A 20,705-nucleotide genomic window follows, 5' to 3' on the forward strand; every position below is an offset into this window, starting at 1 on the left:
ATTTTTCTCAAGTAAATAATCAGTATACACAAGTAAAATGTTTCAATTCCAGTCAAGCCTCAACTGTAGCATACCATGTAACAAAAAGCCTATGGTTTTACATTGGATATAAAATTTGGAACCACAAGTGCTCCTATGTAAAAACATTGTTATTTTTAATTTATCTGTTCTGTATTAAATTTTGTACATATCTTTGCCTTTAACTTTGTTTTTATTATCAGCTTGCATTCTGTTACGGCTAAAACCTGTTTTTGTGTGTATCATTTAGGGTTGCATCCAATGGTGTCATTCTATGTTTTTAAAAAATTTTGTATACTTTTAATGTCTACTATTTTTAATTGTTGTAAACCGCCCAGAGAGCTTCGGCTGGGGGGCGGTATATAAATGTAATAAAATAAATAAATAAATAAATAATAAAATAAATTCTGCTGATCGAATTGTTGTTTTAATTTCTACTAGCAATATAATAACTCCATATTCTTGGTGACGTTGCTGCCAGCCATCTGTCCTAAATCTCCATCTGTGTTTCAGCATGAAATGTTTCTGTCACAGAACTATCCAGTGATGGTTATGTTCTAAGCAAAGTATCTATGGTCGTAATAAGACTAGATAAGACCTGTGTACTTGGAGATTCAGAGTTACGGTTTTGAACGAGATTTAGCTCTAATCCTGTACACGTGCAGATCACTTTCACCCTGGGATTTATGCAGCTGAAGGACAAAACTTGATATAATGGAAGACTTGTGGCTGCCACTGTGTCCCCTTGTTTTCCCCACCCCAGGAACATCTATTAATGCAACGTATGTTATGTCACCATACTGCAAGTTGTGACCCAACCCTGTGCTCCACTTCATTACTTGCTGCTTATGGGGGCAGAAAAATACACAACATGGTGACATCGCATCACAATCTTGGTATTACTGGATATAACAAAACTCTGCCAGCCATGTGAAGTAATAACTTGGTTTGATTTTTGTTCTCTATTCACACAGGCCTTAACCAGGCATCTATCCTGGAAGACAGCTTTTGCTCTAAAGCTGGCTCAGTCTTAAAAAAAAAAATCTAAACAAATTAATTCCTTTTTGACCAGTAGGTGAAAACAACCTGCCCATATCTTACACTAGAGTAGAGTTGGATTATTTGTGGTGCTCCAGATGTTTTGGCCTACAACTACCATCTTTCACATTTGGCTATGCTGGCTAGGGCTTATGGGAGTCATTGGCAAAAAAATATATCTGGAGAGACACCAGTTGCCTATCCTTGCATTAGACTTTACCAATGGGGAAAGGAAGGATAGAATTGGAGCTCCTGGTAGCAGTCAGACTCTCCCATAACACAAAAGTCATTTTCAGACATTATGGGCTTCTATGACTAGGGCAACTAAAATGATTAAGGGGCTGGAGCATCTCCCCAATGAGGGAAGGTTACATCAACTGGAATTGTTTAGCTTGGAAAAAAGGAGGCTAAGGGGAGACATGATAGAGGTGTACAAAATTATGCATGCTGTGGAGAATGTGGAGAGAGAGACATTTTTCTCCCTCTCTCAAAATACAAGAACCCAAGGTCATCCCATGAAACTGACTGGTGGGAGTTTCAGGACAAATAAAAGGAAGTACTTCTTCACACAGTGCATAGTTAAATTATGGAACCCACTACCACAAGATGTAGTGATGGCCACCCATTTGGATGGCATTAAAAGGGGGTTGGATAAATTCTTGGAGACGAAGGCTATCAATGGCTACCAGCCCTGATTGTTATGTACTATCTCCACTATTCAAGGGAGTAAGCCTGTGTTCACCAGTTGCTGGGGAACATGGGTGGAAGGGTGCTGTTGCACCATGTCCTGCCTTGTTGGTCCCTGGCCGATGGCTGTTTGGCCACTGTGTGAACAGAGTGCTGGCCTAGATGGACCCTTGGTCTGATCCAGCATGGCTCTTCTTATGTTCTTATGTCTTTGACAGAAAGAGCCATTGCGGGGGGCAGCATCCTCTCCAAACCTATGTGCATTTGTTAGAATGCGTGAAGGGAAACCCACTCCCCACAACATGCACATGTGTTATAGAAGCTCATGACATCTGAAAAAGGCTTTCATGCTGCAGGATCATATCCTTTGCATATAGTAAACTAAGGACATCTATTGAACAGTTCACACGTTGTACCATTAATGATATTATTAATGGAGCCATGTCTACCACAGTGAGCAATTAGAGAGTAGCTGAAAGGCTTGTCCCTAATAATTGTCACTGAAAATTCACTTCACTGGAAAATACAGTTAAAAAGAAAGGAATGCTCTGATGGTGGTGATAAAATAACCTTAGGACTGGTTAGGATTTGGTGTTTAAGTCTCTTTCTAGTGACATGGGAGAGTTGATTCCATTACATTTCTGCAACTTAATTAGTACAACCTGTTCCTTCTTATTATTTTATTAAGGAGCATGATGAGAGTCATCATTACTAATGAAAGATTCTCATCTGTTTTATTTGGTGTTTTGGCTGCGTAAAAATTGCTTAAGGCCTAAACAGACTTCTGCAATTACACACTTGCTTCTTTTGGCTTAATGAAGAAGAAAAAAGACCTGTTCTAGAACAATTTGCATTCATTTCACTGCGGTTTCTGAGAAAGCCTTCTGAATTCTCTAGCAACAGCTTTCTTTGATGTTGAAAATAGAGACAGGTGATAAAGAAGTTTCTCTTTTCCTGCTGGCTCGTCTGGGGTTGACTTTGGATCCTGACTGGGTTGTAAGGTGCTGGTGCTGGTGAGATTTTCTACATGAAGCTCTTAATCCCCTGTAACTACTTTTGGTTTCATCACAAAATTGAGATCCAAGCACTACATAAGGAACATTTGCTTTCTTGTTTTTCCACTACATAACCTCTAGGTGGCACTTTGGTATAGCAGAATAGTGCAAATGCACAAGAGGAAATAGCACTTTCTTTCACTTTTGCAATTAAATGCAGCATTTTCCTGTAAACAATAGGGAATGATGAGCACACAATGAATGCCTCATGTAGAAAATTCTGGTGTTGCATGACTACAATTTGGGTCATCAGCTGGGCCCCCAATTAAAGTTGTCTCCATTGCTGATATTTGCCCTGTTGTTAATGCTGGTATTAATAGGAGCTGTGGGCGTGTATATGTTAACGAGAGCTTTTTCTTTTTTTGAAGTATGTGTAATTTTGTCCTGTGTACTGCAGGCCTGCTATCATTTGTATAGATATAACATGCCATACTTTCTACCTCAGAAGAATGGAAGGAAAAATAGAGATTTGCATCCCACAATATCAGACAACACTGATACTGTGAGAGGAATTCCTTGTATGTTCAGCAGACTCAGACCCTTTCTGCACCTAAGGATTATCCCAGGAAAATGGAGGGATTGTCCCTGCCTGCTCCTGGATCCCCTTTGTGTCATTTGGATGCACAGAGATGATCCCGGGACGATCCCGGGGGGAAAAGGCAGGTGTAGAAATGGCCTCAGACTTCACGGGCAATGTTACCTTTCGCTACTCCCTTAAGGCAAACTATTTCCCTCTCTCTCTTTCTGGTGGTGCCATTTGGTAGGTAGCGCACAAAGCTTAGTTCTACTGCAAACTCTACTCTTTATCGAGAACAAAGCTATTACCAAAGTGATTGTCTTCGGAACATCATTTGGCTCCATGTAGCTTTCATAGAAGGATGCATTTCATATTCTCGTTTGTACTTTATAGGCTATAAACCTGTCATGGTGTGCAAAGTATTCACAAAAGTATGACAGACCTCTAAGGGCAGTATTGATTATAATAGTCTCTTCCTGGGAGAAAGCAGAAAATACGAGAGGTAAAATAAGCATATCACAAGTGAGAAGAAGAGGCTAACAGTTTCAATTCTTTCATGCAGTTTAGGGGATATAGGATAGTTTGCTGTAGGCTGTTCTGAGAAATTATGAGGGTAACTTGATTCAGTAGACTCTTGTTAATGATGTGCCGACTGGTATTGTCCAGGGGAGCTTGCTGTTGCAATTGAAGCCTTTTAAGATACTGTGTGTAAGTATAATATAAACATATATACCTTTGGTTGCCTCTATTATTACCTACATAGAAGAGATGATGAATACATTGTACGTGCTCTTGTAACCTCTAGACCAAACTATTATAATGTATTATACATGGGAATGCCCTTAAAAAGTGTCCAGAAGCTTCAGTCAGTCCAAAAGTCCACTGCCAGGCAATTATCTAAGATGGGTCAGAGAAAGCACCTAAGTCCAGTCCTGTTTGATCTGTGTTGGCTGCCAATTCATTTCCAGGCTCAATTCATTGTTACTTTTAAGGCCCTAAACTATTTGGAACCTAGTAACTTAAGATCTACTGCCCCCGTTTGTCCTTTCTCCATACTTCTGTTCAACCCTGTAGGTACAGAATTTAATCATGCTTCAAATTTTCTGAAATTTGCCCTGCAGTTTGGGGAAAAAAATGCGCATTTGAAAAAATGTGCCAAAAATGTGTATATTTTGAGAAATGTGCAAGAAAATACATCAAAATGTTTGGGCAGCATTTTTTTAAAAATCACAATCTGATGTGGAAACAGGATGAACTTTGTGGTGGAAAAAATGGGGAACCTAAGTGAAATTGAGCTTGACAGGTTCATCCACCCCTACCTACTCTGTATATCATCATCAAAGGACTATATGTATTATCTATATGGGATCAATGTGTTGATTTTGACATAGAATCATAGAATAGAGTTGGAAGGAGCCTATAACCTGCTGGATCTAGTCTAAGGAGCTGGCATTGTCTATCCCTACCCCCTTCTGCACCTGAAATAGGCTCTGAAACCTGAGTACATAGTGCATGCAGGGAACTCACTAAGTTAGACCCCATCTTATGATCTGAAGTTCCTGGTTCAAGCTCAGTAGTCCTTGATGTGCTCCATGTGGATGAAATCCCTTTTACTCCAGATGAGAGGTTTGCCTGAAGTAGGTCTGTTTTCAGTTGAATAAAGAAATTGTCTTTTCCTTCCTTCATAAAGGAACATAAAAGACTTAAATATTAATTCTGGGCTAATTGCAACTCTTCGTCATATAGCAAAGTAATAATGTTAGCAACGCTCTGCACCTCTGCAAATAAATTAATAGCTTTCGTGTCGGTGATCCTCACGGAGTCCTTTACATATGTGCATAATCATGCACAATGACTAAAGTGTAAGAGACAAAAGAGGAGGCTGTCATTGTGTTTAGGGATGATAATTATTGTAGGTTTTTATTTGGTAATGCTTCATTTGTTGAAAAGAGTTTCCTTATAAAGATCCACTAAAGCATTAAGGAAGCATGTATAAAATAGCTTATATAGGGTTGTATCCTATTAGAGCCATGCCCATTTATTGGCTTCCATCTGTGTGCTATTACAGCTAAGGTTATATAGGACTGGGGTGCTCCTGGATTCTTTGAATGTGTTCTCGTTGCTGCTGTGTTATCCCATGCTTCTTCTAAGGAGGCCCTGGCTGTGTACATGGTTCCTCCCATTCTATCCTCAAAAATACCCAAAGAGGTAGATTAGGCAGAAAAAAGGTAACTGGGCAAAATTTACTCCTTGAGCTTCATGACTGAATAAATATTTAAACCTAGATGTCACAGTCCTAGCCTAATACTCTAACCACTGTACCACACTGACTCGCATATATGAACAACATGTGCATTGATAGGTCTGGGCTTTATTTATTTTTAATAAGATTTAAAACAACGTTTTCTTTATATATTGCAATCCCTACATTTTTAGAGAAATCCCAAAGACTCAGCAATCCCAAAGACCCAGTTGTCAACATACAAACAATATTTAATAAAGGTAACTAAGAAGAAACAAGCTCCAAAGATATGGATCTAAATTAGCATTGTAATTTCATAAATTACATGAAGTTATTTTTCAGGTAATGCGGTTTGCCACTTGTTTCAGCTTATGTGAATTTTCTGTTCTTTCTGCAGTGGCTATGTCTTTGATTATGATTACTACAGAGATGATTTCTACAATCGGTATGTGTAGCTTTGATTTCTGTCCTTGGATACATAAATCACACTCCCTATATATCATCACATAAGTAGTTCAGAAAAAGTTTGCATTTGTTTTCTCAAAGGACTTAATTTATTTTTATTGCTTATTTGTGACTGTTGTCTTTCTGGTTTCTGTTTGTGTTCAGAGCATAAAGCATCAGGAGTATGGCTCCATTTTGGGGTGTTGTTGTGTGTTAATAGATAGCATGGCTTCACCTGCTGGAGTACTCATGGGCAAGTCCCAGTGATTTGTTCCAGGGTAACATGCTGCTCATCTCTGTTGGGCAAGGGACTTTGTGCCACTATTGAAGACAGAGTGCCGGGTCTCTGAAGTGTGCAGGAGCTATAGCTTCTGCACAATAGCCATCCATTTTTTAAGGATGAGAAGGGAAGGATTTTTTTGAACACAGCCAAGTGGCTCTTCCTTGCTCTTCTCATAGGATTGCGCCTCAGCTGCAGCAGTTAAGATACTACTGCTATTAAAGCCAACATATAGGAACAGGTTGCCCAGTGGAAGAACAGTAGACAATTATTCAGGTGGCTAGGATGACATTCTCACACTGCTCAAAATGCTTTATGAGTTTCATGTTTCTGAACTATTAGGGGATATGCTAGATATAACCCTGGATGCTCATTCCTGAATTTTCCTCTCTGCCATATGCTGTTTTAGAATTCAGACTCGAATATTTTTTAGATACAGCAGTTCTGTATTGTTCATGCTAGTATCTTCCACGAGCGTCATTGATATCTACCACCGTGCAACCCATTAATATGTATTCTATTTCTGTAATGTAAAGCCAAGAGCCACATATTTCATGTTCAGGAATGTCATGGTCTGCTGGGGAGTAGGAGAACACCCAGAAATCTGGTCAAGAACAATTATTGTCAAGGATAGAATTTAGAGGTATTTTTTTCAGATTTTAGACGGACTATGATCATGACATGATCAGACCTAGCCCTCTCTCAAAACTATCCTTCATCGCTCATTGCTTTGTTTGGGGACCAATTCCAAGGCACTTCAGGAAGCAAAACGTATTAATGGAAAATTGACCCAACCCCCTCTAATATCCCCTTGGATTTTTGACCCGTTTGTCTATGGCTGCTGTTTACTTACCTCTGGAGCTGAATTAAGAATAATTGATTGACTTTGTTCAAATGACCATAATCATTTACAGCTCATACCTCTGCATTTTTACTCACAAGCAAGTCCTACTACTTGTAATGGGATTTACTCCCGTTTAAAGCTCTGTTCAAGCATCTGCCTGAACATGCGAGGATTAAAGTTAGGACTCCTACATCTCCCTGATAAGGCAGGGTCAAGCAAACATGAGTAGAACTCCCTTTCAGATCTTGCTGATTGAGCACAGCAAGGTCTGAACTGGGGTGGGTGTACACCAGGAAGCATTGGGGGGGCAGTATGCATGTCCCCATCGCTCTACCCACTTTAAACCCTCACATGTTTGTGCAAACACCTGAACAGGGCTTCAGTGTGCATACGATTGCAGATTTAATTATTGAACATAGTGACAGATTTCACATTGGTGAAAAGAATATTAGTTAAAGTTTCTCTGTGATTTGAGAGAACCTCATTTGAAGCTGAAAGGACTACATCAGTTTGTGAACTTCTGCTAAGAAAGTACATCTGTCATTCCAAGGAATAAGTGAAAGTCAGGGTTTTATATCTTCTCTCCTCTTCTTAAAGGTAGTTCTTACTAAATTGTATGAATAGTGAAAGTAATTGTTTGTCCTTCCTGAGAGACGTTTCAACTCAGCCATGTTTCATTTCAGGACAGACCATCCTAAGTGTCACTGTAAGCATTACTATGAAGTGAGAAAATAAAAAGTTGAAACCATAAATTTAGTAATAGAGCTACAGTATTGCTTACATTAAAAATTCATGATACAATTACTTAGGGGAAATTAAATTAAGGTGGAGAAGATTTTCCACACCACAAGTGAAGGCGGTCTAATAATGCTATTCCTCACTAAAATTGCAACTACACACTTGGTCACATCTGAAATATAAACGCACCTCTTAATGTACAAAAGTTCTCAAAATCTAATTTAACTGTCATGTACGTCGCTGAGAATTCATAAGGAAATTTTCTCTTAGAAAATGGGAAAATTTAGTCTACAAGATCTCCTTGACATCAAACCATGATAAAATACTATGAAAACTCTGTTTTCATTTCCTTAAGGTTGTTTGATTACCATAGCCGTGTCCCTGCACCACCTCGTGCAGTAATTCCATTGAAACGCCCACGTGTAACGGTCACGGCAACTCGCAGAGGAAAGGGGGTGTTTTCCATGAAAGGGGGATCAAGATCTACATCAAGTGGAACTTCCTCATCAGGATCAAAATGTGAGTTCAATTTTGTACTTCTGAGGCTGTCTGTATGTATCTAGGTCACATAACTCAATAATGGATGTGTTAGCCCAACCCGTCACAAAATCTTTAAAACAAGGTAGTTGGAAAAATCTTCAGAAGGCCACATTAAAGTTATCATACTTGAAGCTGGGAGCAGTTTTCAGCACCCAACAATGTATTAAGTACTTTGGCTATCTCATAGGGATGCATTCACAGCCCTCCTTTAGTTTCCTTTCTTTTCTTTTCTTTTGCATTTGCCTCATGTTTAGGTGCATGTACAATCCAGTTTTAAGAAGAAGTTTAAACCTAATTGGTATCAAAAACCACTGTGCAATTAGGGTATGTCAAAAGAAAAATTGCTATTCCATAGTGGTGGGAAGCCATGTTGGACCTGTTGACACATGAGTTCCACATAGATCTTACAAGTATGAATTCAGTTAATACATTTGTATTCCAGCTTCCTCCAGAGAGATTAAGGTGATGCGGTTGGGGTTATCATATTTTATCCTCACAGTATATGTGAGGCAAGCTATGTTGCTCTTCTGAGCCAGGAGCTGGAGGAATAGCTTGATGGGGGCTGATAATTCAGCAAATGCCTGGGAGTAGACTAAGGACTTATATACTTGCTGGCAGCTCAACTCATGCTTGGCTCAATAGGCGTTTTCATTCCTTCCAAGTAGATGGAGGAGACCCTGAATGAAAGGGACTTCTGGGGGCAAAGTAGATGCTCTGACAATGACTCTTGAGTCTCCCACCTGGTTCACTGCATATTTTCTGAAGAGCCACAGGATAAGAGAGGACAGTTGGGAAATTCAGCAGGGCTTGGGGTAGGTTCAAAGGAGTTCTTCAGGTCCCCAGGAAGGGCATCCTTGTGACAGGAAGCTTAAGACTGCCTCACATCTTCTATGGGAGTGTGATTTGACATGGAATCCCAAACCTCCAAAGAAGGAGTCTCCCCTGAGGTTGGGTCGGCCAGGGAGGTTAACTGTTGCTCAAGTCCCATCTTGCATGTTTAATGCCTGAATGGGGATTTGGACCTGCATCTCCCCAGGCCATGTCTAACACAATGGGATGATTATAAATATCATCATGCACCATGCCCTTGTGGATTGGCCTGTATATTGGAATGGAACCTTCAAATATCATTGCTTTTTTTTTTTTAATTGCATTAATATGATGAGAACTGTTTTATTCATCTCCATTTTCTGTCATGATTTGTTCCAATCCCTTCATGTTTTCATGAGGTAAACATTTCTGTAAGATGGCATTATTATTATTATTATTATTATTATTATTATTATTAAGTACATTTGAAGAATAGTGACTATCATGAACTGATGTCACTAAGCAATGTTACCATAATTTCTTTAGCTGTAGATATCATGGATCTTGAGGCTTTTGCTCAGAGAGAGGCTTCATGTACACTCTTACTTCATGCTCCTCCCTCCTTCCCTTCAGTCATCAATATGCCCACATTCACAAGATGTGCCCACTGTCTCTCTCGAACTCCCTGGATGCAACACATACACACAGTGCCCTGGAACAATGTTAGGTCCAGGGTATTATGGAGAATGTGAAATGGTAGCTGGGCTGCTAACACAGTTGCTCCCCCTCTCAATTGCAGCAATAGGAAAACAAGAGAATTTAGTTTTTTTTTAAAAAAAGCAAGAGGCTGTGCTACTGCCACTACTAATAGTGAGCCCATCCCTGAGCAACAGTTGGAGGAATTCTTGTCCTCCTGGAGAAGTTCAGTAAAATGGTCTGTCCATTTTGTTACCCTCACCCCCGAGAGGGAGGAGAATCCTGAGAGGCTATTTGCAGACCACTCTAGTTAAAACAGAGCAGAGCTTCCTGAAGAAGAATATGACAATGGAGAAACCAGCAAATTACACTGTGACTTGAATCACTGCCTTGACACCAAGTACCTTGAGGCACAACTTTGATCTCCTTGAATTAGGTTTGAAAATTATGTTTATGCAGTTGCATTTTGATTACAATAGGCTTTTAAAAAAAACCTCAGTGAATTACAGAAAGAGTTATGTTTCACATCCAGAAACCTTGAAAATACACTGGGGAAGTTAAAAGGTTTTTAAAAGAGAAAGAGAGAGAGAGAATGACTTTCATGCTTGATTTCCTCATGGAATTGGTTACTTTCTCTTCCTCAGCTGGTAGACCTTAAAAGGAGAGAGACATAATTTTGCAGATTTGAACAGGAGGGCACACAATTTTGCAGAGCATTTATTAGAAGAACAAAAAAGCAGCTTTGTAGGGTACCACATGAATAAAACTCATGAAGGATCTATTTTTTAAAGTTTGTATCAACAGGAAGACTTTCTAGTCTAGTTGACATTTTATTATCACTCTCTGTTATCTTTCCAAATTAAAATATGCATAGGATGAGTACCTTACTAGTAACAACAATAGCAGTTTCCAACTTCTGAAATTCATAAAACCAGACAATATCTTGGGTTCAGACTCATTTTGGATCATCACTTCTTAAGCATGCCACTACATCCATCTTCATTGTCTCCATATGTACAAAGACAATATTAGTACACCAACTCACAGAGTTGTGAGAAAGAACAAGATGAGGCCTATAAACGAGGCCTATAGACGAGGTCTATAAACAAGACGAGCTTCGGCTATTGGGCGGTATAGAAATGTAATAAATAAATAAATAAATAAAGTTCTATAAGCATTATCCCTATTTGGGTGTTGGCTTGAATGGGATGGGGCCATGCACTCTGGCTGTGTTGAGCTGGCAAGTGTGTAACAGGATGGGGCCATGTTGAACCGGCAAGTTCTGAACAAGAATTCTACCTCATATTCGCTTGAATCTGAGTAGAGCAGCCCATGCGATCGCAAATCCTGACTTACCATGTTTCCCAATCAGTTCTACTCACATTCAGGCATACACAAGCAGAACTACTATCAGACCTTGCTGGTGCAACACAGCCCTATCCCAATACACAATTTAAGCCCTTACACATTCAAGTGAATGCCTGAATAGGGCTATTGAAAGAGCAAAGTTGTTAGAATTCTTGAAGAAAAGTTCTTCTGAAGTTCATATACCCTTACTTTTCACATTATCTGGACAAATATAGCCTGGCAACAGTTATCCATTTCCTCCCAGTTGAATTACTCCAATAAGGACTACGTGGGGCTATCTTTGAAAACTGTTTGGAAACTTCAGTTAGTCCAAAATAGATCTGCTAAACTAGTAACTGGCACTGGTTCGTACAATAGGCAAAATTGCACCCCAGATGGTATGGGTGTGTGTGTGCGTATTTGCAAAAATAGTGGGGGGTTGTCTGTTTTTAACTAGCAAATTTTACACTAGAAATAGAAAGCATATGTACATGTTCCCATCTTGCTTTCTTAACAAGCTTGAGGGATTTGCATTTTGCTTTGAACCTAATTGCTGACCAATGGTTTTTTATTTAATCCAATGGCTTAAAAATACATATTTACATATTTAGCAAAAGTTTCCTTTAAAATAAACCATGTAAAAGCTTACTTGTAATTTTCTATCTAAAGAGGCAACAGATGTAGATAGTTTATTGATATTGCATGGCAAACTTTGCTTTCTGCAGGAGAAGATGAAACAGATGTTCCTTGAATATTTATATGTGACATTTTAAAATGGGAAGGGGTGCTAAACAGTTTTCTCATTATTCTGTTTATGGATCCAGAATAGCTATTTGGGAGCAAAGTGTTGTTTTCATAAATCAATTCTGACTTCATAACTGCTAGCCAGTTTTTACATGACACTGTAAGATAGACAGTTTGATATGGTATTAAATGGGGGTAGAATATATACCCCCATTTGGCAAGTCTGCCAAAATAAGCTTTCATTATGTGAAATTAGATAATCATTTTGTAGTTGTGACCAGGTTGAGTTAAAAAGGGCAGTATTTATGAACATCTATCAGAAAATATTGTATCGGTGATTTTTCTGGCATGGTATTAAAGTGGAAGATTGTGTTCACTAGGGATGGGTGAGTAATTAGTTCAGTTCTCATTACTGAATTTTAGATTTTAGAACCACTATATGAACCCAAATCAGGGAGCCTTTGAAATTCCCACTTCTCTGAATTTTGCATTAAAGTTCTACAATAAAAAAAATGTGTACCAAAATATGTAGATTAGGGGAAATAATTTTCAGAAATGCATTATATTAGAAAATAGTTTGCAAGAAAATGTATCAAAATCCATGTATTGGAAGAAACATGTACAAAAACAATTATGAATTTTCATGCAAACTTAAAAAAAATACTCAGAGTTTTGCACAAACCGATGTGTCATGTTTCTCAAAACCTCCTGCCTTCTTGGGAGACAATAACGAGGCCTGCTAAGTAATTCACAAAGCTTTATTCAAGCAATAAACATCTCTTCCCACCTGAAGAGAGTCTAATCTCTAGGAACTTCCCCCTAGGCAAAACTATGCAAACTAAGCGAGACAATTGTCCTTTCAAGAAGAATGGAAAGCCCTTTTCCCAAGACACATTAACTTCAGAGAGACTAGTTCTGAGGCAGCTTCTGATGGGACATGAGCTGGGCTGACTTTCTCTCGCCTTCCTTTAGCTCTGCCCATTTTAGTCTGTGGTGTACTCTAGGATCGGCTAACTTCTCTGTGCTCTCTCCCTCGGAAGAATGTTGGCTTCCCATTGACTGTGTATTATTTGCCTTTGACGAGATAAGCTCTGGAAAGGGTTCACTCTCATCTGGTGAAGAGCGCATGAGAGCTTTCTCTCCCATTGGTACAGGCTGGCCTGTTTCTGGCACCAACTCCTCTACTTCAGAGTCTGATTTTGATTGATTACTTGAAACACCCAGGGGGAGCAGGGCTAGACATGACAGAAAGTTAAGACTAGAGATATTCTCAAAGTTTGAGATGAACTGAATTAGAGATGGAAAAATGAGAAATGGAGAGAAACCAAAATTGACAGATTTGTTCAGCTATTGAGAATGAGGGCAATTATTCCTGAAGGCTGGTTCATTTGCCCTCAGGGATGACAGCATGTAACTAAATATGCTTGGCTATATAAGAATGATTCCCAGTTGCCTAGAATCGCCCATGTATTACAAGAATAATTGTCATTTCTCCGAATTGGCTTTGTTTGCCTTCAGAGACATTATGTCTACCTATAAAGCTGAAAGTATGTATGGGGGGTTGTACATCCAGAAATGTTTACCCACTTCCTGATGAGGTCAAAACTTAAAATTTTCAATGCCGATTGGTCTTTGTGTACAATGTACCAAAAACAATCCGTAAACCTGAATTTCTGTGGTTAAACTATGTTTAAATAATTAAAAAGAAATCGTAGGTTGACAGCTACAACTCCCAGCATACTGACAACTTACAGCAACTTCAAAGGAATGCTGAGAGGTATAGGTGTTTCACAGATCTCATGTCCATGCATGATCTCGTGAGACCTCTTTAACGGCGACACATCTCAGAATGTCCTGGATGGAGCTGCTGGCGTCCACTGAGATCTGCTTCACTCCACTCCTGCACAGGATGCAGCTCTACCATTAGCTGCCCTGGAGCAGTAAGCAGGAGCTGCAATCATGGCCTGCGAGAGCCACACCAGGTAGAACAACCTGCCTCGCTCGGGCTTTGGATAGCAGCTCAGAGCAGGTAAAAGCAGCCCTGAGGAGGAGCCGACGGTCAGGCTGGAGCGTTGTTTGGAGTGTGGAGCAGAAGCTCTGCCCACCTTCTTCCCCCTTCCTCTGCCCGTATGAAATGGTCTCTCATATGTGGACCCAAATAGCTGTGCGCCCAGATACACACACACACACACACACACACACTCAACCCAGCATGAATCTGAATCAACAAAATACCTCGGAGACATATATTTTCTCTCTCTCAAATAAACGTCATTAGGGGGGCCGAGCAACGCCGGGTATATCAGCTAGTCAAAAAACTAAATCCCATTGGCTGCATGATGTTATCCTATTCGTTACAGATGCTTAAGGGTATCCTGTGTGACTATTCTCAGGAAGAATAAGATCCAGTAATTAGTGAATTACTAATTGGTATGGGGGATGAAAATTTGAATAATTGGAGGAGATATTTCAATCCTTTCCCCCAAAAACCCCAAAACTGAAATGGATGAACATTTGGCACTGTCATACAGTTTTCCTTAATGTTCTAAACTGAATGAAATTTGCCATTTAGATTTTTGTACTTGCATGGAAAACCCTGAACATCAAAAGGCATGTTCTGTGCACATTGCAAAGGAAGTATAAGTCCAATGCACGTATTGCACATGAACAGATGAATACAGAAATTGGGGGTGATATACTAGATGTACTACCCACCCCACAAAAAAAGAAATAAGAATACATTAGGCTCGACTTTTTACTATATTTTGTAGAGTACAATGAAGAGGTTGTGCTGGAATTCCTTTGCATTAAAATAACGATTTGTTTCATGGTTGGCACCTTTTTTGTTGTTGTTGTTATTCTTTTTTTCCATTCAGTGAAATCAGATGAGTTGCAAACAATCAAGAAGGAATTAACTCAAATCAAAACAAAAATTGACTCTTTGCTAGGGAGACTGGAGAAGATTGAAAAGCAGCAGAAGGCTGAAGCAGGTAGGTGAAAATGATCTATAGCTCTTGGCATCTCATTAAAGAGTGAATTAATCCAGTGCAAAGTTATCAATCATATTGTCAGTTCGGGGCAGTGGACAAGGAAATTTGGGAAATATCATGTGCTCAAATGCAGGACCAGAAGGAGGTTTAAAGAGCCCAATTCTTTGAGCTGCTATACCAGCTAACGAGTGTGTTAAGTCTGGGTTTAAGTGTTTTTGGCTGCAATCCTATACCAATTTGCCTAGGAGTAAGCCCCATTGAATTCAGTGGGAGTTATTTCTGAATAGATTTGCATAGGATTCTCCTGTAAGACTCTGATTTCAGTATGTGCTTGTTCTTTCTTTTTAAAAAAAATATTTTCTTCACCTGCATACAGTAGTAGATTCGAGGAACTGCTTTGGAAGAATTTTTGACACTTTGTCTCTTGAATAAAATGAGTTGCCCATTTAAAAGTATGTTTTCCGGTAGATAGTCAGTTGCTTTCTGTTATAATCTCCCCCACCCCCAAGAGTGGCAGCCAGTTGTGTGTGTTTTTATGGCAAGAGCCATTTTAAATCCATCAAAAAGCTCCTCAGAAAGGGCTTTCTGGAAAAAACAAAATTGCAGCTGTTCAAATTCTTCCCCCCCCCCCCCGCAAAGAATTATGTCTTATCCCAACATAGATCCAAAACAAAATAGCCAATTTGAGGTGGATGAAACAGCTAAGAAATGATCCTTGACAATTTGCGTCCACCCATATTTCTACACAGGTGCCCCTGAGATATGTATTCATCTCAACATTTAATTATTAAAATCTGTCTAGACATACAGTTTGTCTCCCATTCCTTTCTTTCTGTATCTTCCATTTCCTAACTATAATTAGCTGAGTGATTTTTATAGTAGGCTAAATAATAAACTTTATGATTTGGATACATCTTCCCATGACTGCTGTTACCAGCTTTAAAGCATAGAATTAATTTGCAGAAGAAGACATCCAAGTATAAGCACATTGCTTCCCTGTCCTTTTATAGCTTCCATAAAATCAGTGAGACAGGCCTTCATACTGCGTATTGAACACAATTAAATTTTTCACTGGTTTTAGCTACTATATTTGTTTAAGATTTCTAGTGCTTGGCCTAAACAGCTCACGCTGTCTATTCAGAAGTTTGCCACTTTATAACTAAAAACCTTTTATGTCATCCTGTTTCACAATACAACATATTGCAGGGTGAAAGAATATTTTCCATTGTCTAGGAGACCATCCCATTTCCTGAAAAAGAGGTGATGGTGGTTATTATTTATTTTATTTCTATACTGCCTAATAGTCAAAGCTCTCTCTGAGAGCCAGTGTGGTGTAGTGGCTAAGGTTTTGGACTGGGAGTTGGGAGATCCAGGTTCTATTTATTTATTTATTTCATTTCATTTCATTTCATTTCGATACTGCCCAATAGCCGAAGCTCTCTGGGTGGTTCTAGTCCCCACTCAGCCATGGAAACCCACTGGGTGACTTTGGGCCAGTCACAAACTCTCAGCCCAACCTACCTCACGGGGTTGTTGTTGTGAGGATGAAATGGAGAGGAGGAGATGGAGGATGTACTCCACCTTGGGTTCATTGGAGGGGAAAAAGGCGGGATATAAATGCAATAATAAATAAATAAATTTACAAAAAATACACATAATACAAGATGATAAAAACATAATATAACGTATTTAACTACAAAACAATTTAAACAGCTAAAATATGTATAATACAATACTGGATCTGATAGAAGCAACTGACATAAATGCCACATTATATGCCATCAAATGCCTGGGAGCAGAGACCACTGTTTTCACCAGGCACTCAAAAGATGTGAATTTTGGCACCAGGCAAATCTCAGTGGGGAAAGCATTCTGTAATTCATGGGACCACCACTGAAAAGGCCCTCTCCCTTGTTGCCACTTTCTGGGTCTTCCTCAGAGGATGCACTTGGAGGAAGGCCTCTGATGTTAATTGTAGTGTCCGGGTGGGTTCAGGTTTTATTTAGCTACACTTAATTTTATTCCTTACAGAAGCCCAAAAGAAACAAATAGAAGACAGTGCAGAATTGATCCAAGAGGAATGCATATCAGAGAATGCTGACAACTCTACAGAAGAGCCTATTGAAGGAGGGTTGGATGGGGATGGAGAAGAGATGACTGATGGAATAGAGGAGGATTTTGATGAAGACGGAAGTAATGAGCTGGTAAGACATTAAAAAACAACTATATATGTAAGTCGGTATGTGTTATGATGAATGCAAGAGAACAGTATTGGGGTCTGTTACTGAGACACTCAGCCAGGGTGGCTTTTGTAGACGTGTAGTTTGTAGTTTGCATTTGTGCTGGCATCACGCCAGCACCTTGTCTAGTATACCCTTTTTTCTGGAGGGCTGCACAGGGCAGCTAGGAGCAAAAGAGTCATATGGTAGGTGTGCACCAAATGCACTTGACATACTTAACATAGTATGCTAGATTACCCGCTTTTATTGTAACTGAAGTTCACGATCTGAATGTCTTCTGCCATACCTTGCAGTGAGAGAAAGCAGTATGACTGCTATGAGTTGTTGACTTTAAACACAGTGGTTTATTCCCCCTGTAGCCAAGCTGAGGGTTGAGGGTGTTGTGTTAGGTTTTCACTGAACCTTGGACCAGGAACCCCAATCACTTAGATAGCTTCTCTCCCTTGCGTCTGTTCCCTAAGTCCCTTTGCCTTTCTTTGTGTTTTTCTTTGGCTCAGGGTACAAGGAGAGACCTGTGTTTTCTATTACACATTTGTGCAGGGTTCTGGGGTCTTAATCACGGTGTAGCCAGACTTTGGACTCTCTATCTTCTCCTTTAATCCAATCACCTTTAGACATTTCAGCCCTTGAGTGGGTGATGGCGCATTGCAGTCCTCAGTTCCATCCAGACCAAGGTCAAAATTCGTATTCAACCATGACCAACTATGAAGTATTCTTTTTGCCTTGAAACAAGGTTCTGCTCTGTATTTATTTATTTATTTATTTATTTGGGAAGAGCTTGCATATCACTGTGATTCTTTTCAGTGCATTTATTTATTTATTATTAACATTTAGGATTAGAATGTAAGTCTATGTGGCAGGGTGTTGCTGTTTTTTTCTTTTACTTTGTACAGCACCATGTACATTGATAGTGCTATATAAATAATAATAATAATAATAATAATAATAATAATAATAATAATGATGCATTTTGTTGTTGTTGCTAAAAAGTCATCCAGCAGTGTGTGACTCTGGCCTTAGCTAGACATATGGATTATCCCAGGCAAATGGAGGGGTCGTCCCTGCCTGTTCCCGGGATCCCGTGTGTCATTTGGATGCACAGGGATGATCCCGGGATATAGGCCTGGTCTAGCCATGGCCCCTCTCCTCTGTTCCTGCTTGTTAATGATTCTAACAATATAGTATAGTATAGTATAGTATAGTATAGTATAGTATAGTATAGTACAGTATAGTACAGTATAGTGGTGCTTCACCAGAGAACTCCACCCTACAGTCAAATGCTGTGGCTGGTTAATGTTGTTCTGTGCCCAGAGCCCACTTGGCAAGTCTTTAGAAGAGCTTACCTTTGAGGTTTCCCCAAGCTTTTTGGGTCAGTGAGCACATTTTGAATGTTGAGAGTCGTGGGTGTTCTCATAAAATGGCTACCATGGGAGCTTGCCCATTCATAAAATGGTTGCCAGTAATGGGCATGACTGGTCTCAAAACACTCATTTCCCAGAAGGCAAGCTGGTGAAAATAAAATAAAAGTAGCTCCCCCAAGAACCCGGGTACAAGGCAGAGGTAGGGTCTGCATTCTAAAACACAAAATGATTCTTTTAAATCCAAATAAAGATTGTTCTGGAGGGCAGCCCTTTGCTTTGCAGAATGCCAGCATCCCATGTAAAAATACAATGCATAAATCTTATGAAATAAAATAAAAATCAGGTGGGGCAGGAAGCCTGGTGAGCACCAAGACAGTTGTCCCTCGGCACACTGGAGCCCATGGGCCCCATATTGGAGATCCCAGTATATGATATATATAATACAATGGCTAGAAATTAGGGTTTGGAGTCTGTCACTAGAGCACTGAATTCCTGTACCGTCATTCTTCTAGTAGGCAAGTAGAGTAAAAGTGCTGTGGTTTTGAGCCTCTTTCATTCACACTAAAATCTGTTTTACAAGTGTATTGTTCCTTTTTTTGAGTGCTACCTGGATAAAATCCTGACGCTCTTAAGGAAGCTGTTTTTGCAGTCACTGAGGTTCTTGTTTCCTAATTCCAGTTTCAAGTAATGAAAGCTACATGTTTTCTATTTATATATTTATTTTTATTCTATGGATTATTTTGTTTCAGCCTCTGTGATTAATGGTGTCAACGTAGTTTATTCTGCACGTCTTTCCTCAGACACACAGCCTCACCGTCTGGGATTCAGGCAACGTGCAGAGTCAATTCGTCCTTTGGTACACTCTGTGTGCTTTCCACAATACGTTGTTATCTATCAGTTTGGGCCACAGTAATAAACATGGCACATTTCAAGTTAGATTATTTGTGGATATAGGGCTGGGGGAGTCAAGAGCTTATGAAAATGAATGCATATTGGAAGGATATCCTAGTCTAGAAACAGAAAGGGCACTCAACGGGTGTATCTACACCTAAGGGTGAAGAGGGAGGGAGGGAGGGGGGAAGATCACAGACTTACCTGCTTCCGCGATCCTCCCCCAGCATCTAGATGGCCGCGCAACGTCCTGAAAGGGAAGAGAGACATCATAGGCACCTTCTTTTTTTTTTAAGAGGAGCCAATCATGCAGCAAAAAAGTAAGGAACACACACACCCGGCGCCCAACCCCCAAAGGGCACAGAGCCCCCCCTGAACAGCTTAGTGCATGTTTTGATAGCTGTGGTTACTCTTGAGGAGGTAGGAAGCTGGGACGGGCACCCACACCCCTGCGGAGCTCAGGATCTTCCCAGGACTGCGGGCAAAATTGGAATAACCGAGGGGTCATCCCTGCTTGCCCCTGGGATCCTCTATGCATCATTTAGACACACAGGGATGACCTTGGAATGACCCTGGGGGGAAAAGGCTGGTGTAGACATGCCCAACATGCAGTTCCCAGGTGGTCTCCCTTCCAAGCATTGACCAGATCAAGACCTGCTTAGCTTCAGTAAAGTAGCTGCTTCATGTGCCTTCAGACCATATCTTCAGACCATGCCCTGAAGTTATGCCATCTAGCCTGCCTGCACATTCAGTGGCTGTACATGCATAGAGATGTATGTGCATGGGATCTAAAATAGTCACCAGATTATCCGTCCTGTGATGCGTACTTTTGATGTGACTCACCTTTTGAATGGCACATTGTTATATGAGGTTTATTTAAAGATGTAAAACAGAATGTGCCCAGTTTTGTAATTGCTATTACCCAGGGATGGCATTCAACGTGCAGCTTACTCTGGAAATGGTCGAGACTTTGCGAAAAATTGAAAACAAACACTTGTAGAGCTTGAATGCTGTTTTTTTTGTAGAGTTCATTGCAAAAGCTCAAAAAAAAAAGGTTAGATGGTGCTTCCAGAATACCTGTCATTTCCCCCTTTCCTGACTTCCAAGGGCCCAATAACCTATCTGAGGCAGAGGAGGGGGAGGCAGCAGTGGTGGTGAATGCTGCTGATGCCTAGAGGAACGTCTTTTCCACCTGGGGATGGGCCTGGGACTACCAGTGCCAG

The 20,705-nt window shown here is 40.1% G+C and overlaps 1 protein-coding gene across 4 annotated transcripts in view; it reads left to right on the forward strand.

The window, feature by feature from the left end:
* RALYL (RALY RNA binding protein like) overlaps positions 1 to 20,705 on the forward strand; it is a 147,958-nt gene that overhangs the window by 117,348 nt on the left and 9,905 nt on the right. For 2 of the 4 annotated variants that reach the window (XM_063129883.1, XM_063129882.1), the window contains exons 4-7: positions 5,955 to 6,002; positions 8,219 to 8,382; positions 14,877 to 14,990; positions 17,022 to 17,194. In XM_063129883.1, coding sequence (XP_062985953.1) covers positions 5,955 to 6,002; positions 8,219 to 8,382; positions 14,877 to 14,990; positions 17,022 to 17,194 — 499 coding nt within the window. The remainder of the gene's footprint in view (positions 1 to 5,954; positions 6,003 to 8,218; positions 8,383 to 14,876; positions 14,991 to 17,021; positions 17,195 to 20,705) is intronic. The other 2 variants (XM_063129881.1, XM_063129880.1) reach the window with 2 other exon arrangements.

The sequence above is a fragment of the Elgaria multicarinata genome, chromosome 7 (assembly GCF_023053635.1).
Source record: "Elgaria multicarinata webbii isolate HBS135686 ecotype San Diego chromosome 7, rElgMul1.1.pri, whole genome shotgun sequence".
In the NCBI taxonomy this organism is placed as follows: Eukaryota; Metazoa; Chordata; class Lepidosauria; order Squamata; family Anguidae; genus Elgaria; species Elgaria multicarinata.